Consider the following 6,001-nt stretch of genomic DNA (forward strand, 5'->3'; position numbering starts at 1 on the left):
AAGGATCTTTGGAGGGGACACCTCTAGCCTGGACCCCCAACAGTGGGCTGGTGCAGAAGAAGGTCAGGGGTGATGGAGGGGCTGTGGCCTAAACCTCCAGAACCAGAATGCAGAAAGCCAAGGTATGGTGATGAAGTGGGGTGTGGGAAGTAAGCACACTAAAGTCCTGCCCTTCAAGATGTGGTCCCTGAATAGGAGGTACCAGCCTCTCCTGGGAGCTTGCTGGAAATGCAGAATTCCAGGCCCCGTCCTGCTGACTAGCTGTGCTCTTGTGGGACATTCTCGCTGACCTCACCTCCTATGTGGCCTTGACCTGGGTGGACCTCACTGTGGTCCCCCATTGAAGCAGGCCTTCTGCGGTGCCCACACCCCGTCATAGACACCCAGCCCTGGTACCTGCACTCCCAGAGTGGCTGTTCCCAGATGGGGCCTCTGGACCCAGAAGTGAGCCTCAAAGTCCCAGCAGCAGGCGCCACGTGGGTCTGGCCCAGGGGCAGAGATGATGGCCTCGGCCAGGCCCCCTCGGGGTACAGATCAGAGCTTTTAGACTCCCAGGCCTCTTGGCCTCCGAGCTCACTGCTCCTGGGAGACACTGGACATGATTTCCACTGGCAGCACCATGCTGTGAATCAGGAAGCTCTTTATCACTGGGTGCAAATCCATTCTCTGCACCACCTGCAGTGGCCCAACATACCCCAGCCCTGCAGGGCAGGTAAGCAAGGAGGCACAGGTGTAGAAGGAAGAACTGGAGGAAGGGAAGCCAGGGCCTCCTGCAGAATCTTGCTCAGGACACAGGTGGCCCAGCCCAGAGGCAACAGCCCTCCGGCGGAGGGGACATTTGGGACCCCCAAAACTCTCTGAGCCCAACTTTGTGCCGTGTAGGAGGAGGACGCTGGTCTCCATGACCTCTAAGCGCCCCTCCAGCACCCACACCCCCGGGTCCCCCTGCCCAGCTGCCGAGAGCCCAGCCCATGGACTGTGTGTACTGAACTCTAGAGACAAGCTAAGGCTTTCCACACGCACGCTGAGGTAGGTTTGGTCCCCGGCCAAGGCGGCATCTCAGGTCAGCAGTGCCAGGACTGATGCCTGAACCCAAATAGACCTGAATCCGGACAGGACAGCTGCTTCCCAAACAATGGCGGGGGGCAGCGGCTCTGAGCCCTCTGTGCGTGTCAGGACCACGGGGTGGGGGGGGGGGGAGCTTGGGGCACAATGCCAGCCTTGGCGGGTTGCAGGAGTCCAGTGGGGCCACGAGGGCTGGGCATACGTGAGGCCCCTCAGCTCACTCTGCCTGTTGGGCCCTCCCTTGAGGACAGTCACTGAGCTGCTCTGCCAGGGCAGGGTCAGCCGAGGACTGGGGTGACTGACCACTGGGCCTGGCAGCCAGCAGAAGCCCCTGGGGCCGGGAGACCACGACGGGCGTCGCAAGCCTCACTCGGCTTTCGGCAGGTTTCCTTCTTCTCCGAGTCGGAGGCGGAGGTGGGGAACAAGGCATGAGGAGCAGGGAGGAAGCCATTATCTGAGCTCAGAAGCGGGACCGGTTTGGACCCCTGGGCCTCACTCTGTGCAGCTGCAAGACCATCCTTTCCACCCAGCAGATGGTCCGCAGGTACCTTCTGACAGCGCTTTTGAAAAAAATGGCTTAAATATTTACGGACATCAGAAAATGTCCATAATATTAAGTGAAAAAAAAATAGGTTCTATGGCCCAAATCTAGAGAAAAACACGGAAAAGCACCCACACAGAGGCCCAGGGGGGCCCCGCAGTCCAAGCAGGGCCGGTCACTCCTCGTCCTGGCTTCCTGGGCCCGACTCCCTGTCGCAGCCCTTCATTCTCCGTGGCCCCTGGAGGTCACCGGTCTGGGCACCCCCCAGACTCCGCTTCCAACCAGCACAGCTCCTGGCACAAGTGGGTGTTCCATAAGCATTTGCAAATGGCAGGAGGGAGGGAGAACAGAAAGACGAGAGGGAGGTGAGGAAACCGAGGAGGAAAACACGCCAAAGTGCTAAGGATGGTTATTACCTGGACGACTTGTTTTATCTTCTTTATCATTATGTCTTCCAAAATTTGACCAATTAAAAAAAAAATGGCTCCATTTTTAAACGAAAATTCTTTTTAAATCAGCCTGAAATGTTTCCTCGAAACTCCAGGCCCTGTTTTCAACTAGTGGACCCAGAAGACACTGGACCTCGGAGGGGTGGACCGCACCCGTCACGTCTTCTAGACCCCAGAGCGGGCGCCTGACCTGACTGGGCCCCACCCAAATGCTCATAAAAGAAATGAATGAATGAAAGAATAAATGTGAAGACGCCCAGAACTAGGACCAGGCACCCCACTTAAGGTAATGCTGGGAATGTGGGGATCCCTTTGGATAGTGATCCCTTTGGATAGTGATCCTTTGGATAGTGGCCCCTGTAAGAGGCTCATCATAAGGATGGAAGGAGGGAGATGGCAGAGGGGAACGAACGCCTCGCCAGGCCCCCTGTTCCTGCCATTCTGATTTTGATTCCCCGAAGCTGAGTTCATTCTGCTTTTAAGAAATGGATCTTGTCTTCCCAGAGGAGCTGGATTAGCAGGGAAAGGAAGGTCCTTCTGCAGCAGCCTCTCCCAGCCCCTTCCTGCCTCCTCCCCTCCGCCCAAGGGCTGTGCTGTGCCTGGGGGCTGTCAAGGAGAGAAGCACCTTAGGGAACACACACACGTGCACACACACGCTCACGCACGCACGCGCCTCTAGAATCCCATGCGCCTGCGAGCTTGGCAGGGCGCAGCAGCAGAGGGACCTGGGCCCTGAGCATGGACAAGCCCCAGCACTGGGTGGCCGTGCAGCCCCGTGTAGCACCCAGGGCAGCAGACCGGGGTGAGTGCTAGAGACAGCGCACAAGGGAAGCCCCCGCCAAGTGGACAAGTCAGCCCCACTGCTAGGAGCCAATAGCTGTCTGGGCACACAGGCACTGAGATCAGCACCCCAGAGGAGCCCCGGACCCGCACCTGCAGGAGGGGCCTGCCTCCACCACTCCTGGGCCAGGGGGCCTGGCCTGGCCTGGAGCAACTTCAAACACAGCCCCCGACAGTGCGCCTCCTCCAGCCAGTCACATCGCCAGATACCCCAGACCAGCTAGCACAGAGGACATGCTAAGAAGGACCAGGTAACACTGTCAGGGCAGAGAAACGCATACAGGATGTCACTCTCCAAAGGCTGCCCGGTGCTCCCATTCCCTGGGGAGAAGAAATGACTCTACATGCACACGTGTGCACGCCTGCATGCTCACATGCCTGTACACATGCACATGCCTGCGCACATGCCTGCACACGCTCATGTGTCTGCACACACACATGCGTACATAGGGGGGTTTCCCTGATACTCAAAATTCTTTGTGAACTAGCTGTGCCTGTATCTGCTGAACCCTTCTGGAAAAGGAAACATACTAAACTCCTGCGGAGCTGAGCGGCGGTCAGCATGTCCTTTGGAAACTCAACCAGGCCTGAAAGACGACCAAAGGGCCAGATGGCCGGAACCTGCGCGGTCCAGGAGTGCAGAATGTCAGAAACTCTAAATATGCAGCCGAATAGCCTTCAGGCTTTTTTTTCAGCTCCTTGAGAACTTCTGATCTCTTTTACTTTTGTCAACAGTGGCTATAAAATTACTGGGTTTTGTTTTTTTTTTTTAATCAATATCTTTCTCCCCTTTGTCCCTTAGCAAGGCAAAAGCCCTCTTCAGGGCCATCAGAGGGCTGATGTTTGGGCCTCCAGAGGCGACAGAGGTGACCTTGCTGCCGTGACAACACAGTCGTCCCAGAGTTCCATGGATCAAGTTTGTGACGGTTCCAACACCTCGAATGAGAGAGCTTCCAGATCCTTCACGCCCACGTTGCAGCTGGCCAACTCTGTCCACAGGATACCAAGACGCCAGAAAACAGTTTTTACCTAAAAAGGGGGGAACAAATTAGTACTTCTGGCAGAGCCCTGGATTCACCCTGATCTCTCCTCACAATCTCCATCATGCAGGCCACGTGCTCCCGGCCACAGCACCTTTGCATGTGCCGCCTGGAAGGCTCATTTCATTCCTCCAGATCATTCCTCCCTTTCCTTGAGTGCCCAGCTCAGAGTCTTTGCCTAGATCCTCAGAGACCCCCATCCTCCGCTGAAGACTTTTCTCCTTGTGTCCCTCCTTCGTTTTATGAATGTTTACACAAGGACCCAGCAAACCCTTTCTGTAGAAGTCCAGAAAGTAAATATTTCTGACTCTGAGAGGCCAACCGTTTCAGTGGTAGCTACTCTCCCCTGCTGCTGAGCCATGAACGCAGCCACAGACAGCACGGCAAGGCTGCCGGTGACCGTGTTCCCATAAAACTTTACTCGTGGGCACGGGGATTTGAATCAAATGTCATTTTTATGTGTCATAAAGTTCACCTTTTGATTCTTTTACAGCTATCAAAATGTAAAAGTCATTCTTAGCTGGTGGACTGTATAAAAACAGGCACGTGGCCTTAAATTTGGCCCACAGGCCCCTTGCTGATGTTCAGGTAACCCTTGAACAACTCAGCTTGAACTGAGCAGATCTGTTTATATACGGAATTCCTTATAAATAAATGATGTAAAGTTCTGGTCCAGTGCTGTCGATGTGTCTTCTTTTCCTTATGATTTTCTTAATAACACTTTCTTCTCTCTGGGGAACTTTACTATAAGAACACAGTTCGTAAGGCAGAGAGCTTGCGAAATAGTTGCTCATCGAAGCCTATGATACTGATAAGGCGCTGTCCAGTCAACAGCAATCTATTAGTAGTTATATTTGGGGGGATTCAAAAGTTACGCATGGATTTCTGAGTGCATGGGGATGAGCCCCTGAACCCCACATTGATCAAGGGTAAAGTGTATACACTTCAGTATTTGCAGGAAAAAGGACATGTGTATATAACTTACCTGCCCGCCCCCCAGGAAAATACCAGCATGTATACACACATACACACACACACACACACACACACACACACACACACACACACGCACAGCCCGCCCCGAGCAGAGGAGGCAAAGTGCTAAAACAGGAGACTCTGAATAAAAGGGTACAAGGGTGTTCCCTGCATTGTTTTTATTGTTGCAACATTTTTGAAGATCGAAACTATATCCAAATAAAGCCTTTTTTAAGAAAATAAATAGATATGGGTGTCCTCGGTGCACCTGGCTGGCTCTTCAGACACCAGTGACCAGGACTCGGGAAGCTCTGGGGACGTGGACACAGGGTCACATGAGGAGGCTGTCTGGAAAGTCCCAGCCCTCTTCATTCTCGCTGACTCCCTGAAGCAGTGAAGCTTTGGGGTCCTCCCTTGAGGAGGGTCCTAGCAGACAGAGCTCATAGCTGCAATACTTAACTTGACACCTGCCTTGCCTGCTAGCCTTCTTCCTGGAGAGCCTTACCCCTCCCTGCCCTCAAGATCCACCATCTGCTTCACTCCTGCCCGGGAGAGGCGCCCACCCCAGTGCCCACTGCGCCCAGGTCTTCCCTACCGGGTGGGCTCCAACCATCACCACACAAATTCCCAATCTGCTTCAGCCTCCTCTCAACATAAAGCTCAAATCCTGCTGAGGTGCCGGACACCTTAGCTGAGAACTGCACCCCGTGCCAGCAGTGCTTTGTAGAGGAAGGAAAATGCCTCGTGAGATGCATTTTACTAACCAGTAAGTCCCACATTCTGCAAGGACTGGGCCACAGAGACTGGCTCAGCTGGTGTGAGGAGGCCCCTAATGCTATTTCCCCGCCGGACACACCCGTTGCCAGGGGGTTTGACCTGCGGTCACCAGTTCCCTCTGGTGCCTTCTAGGCTCCGAAGCTCAGACACCCATTGCCCCTGAGTCGCCACATGCTGATGCTCTTAACAGCCCCGTCCCTCATCCTCAGAGACGAGGGAGCACAGGCTGAGAAGCACGGAGGCCTCAGCGACCTGGAGGGAACAACCACTCAAGCCCACCCTGAGTGAGCTTAGCAGCTGCCACAGAGTCCATG

At 54.5% G+C, this 6,001-nt stretch overlaps 1 protein-coding gene across 1 annotated transcript in view; it reads right to left on the bottom strand.

Moving 5' to 3' along the window:
- Positions 1-1,690: 1,690 nt before the first annotated feature.
- FAM174B (family with sequence similarity 174 member B) overlaps positions 1,691-6,001 on the bottom strand; it is a 23,273-nt gene continuing 18,962 nt past the window's right edge. The window contains exon 3 of the mRNA XM_037510037.2: positions 1,691-3,924. Within this exon, the coding sequence (XP_037365934.1) occupies positions 3,921-3,924 (4 nt within the window). The 3' untranslated portion in view covers positions 1,691-3,920. The remainder of the gene's footprint in view (positions 3,925-6,001) is intronic.

Source organism: Talpa occidentalis, unplaced genomic scaffold (assembly GCF_014898055.3).
Source record: "Talpa occidentalis isolate TD23 unplaced genomic scaffold, MPIMG_talOcc4v2.1 talOcc4.14, whole genome shotgun sequence".
Taxonomy (NCBI): domain Eukaryota; kingdom Metazoa; phylum Chordata; class Mammalia; order Eulipotyphla; family Talpidae; genus Talpa; species Talpa occidentalis.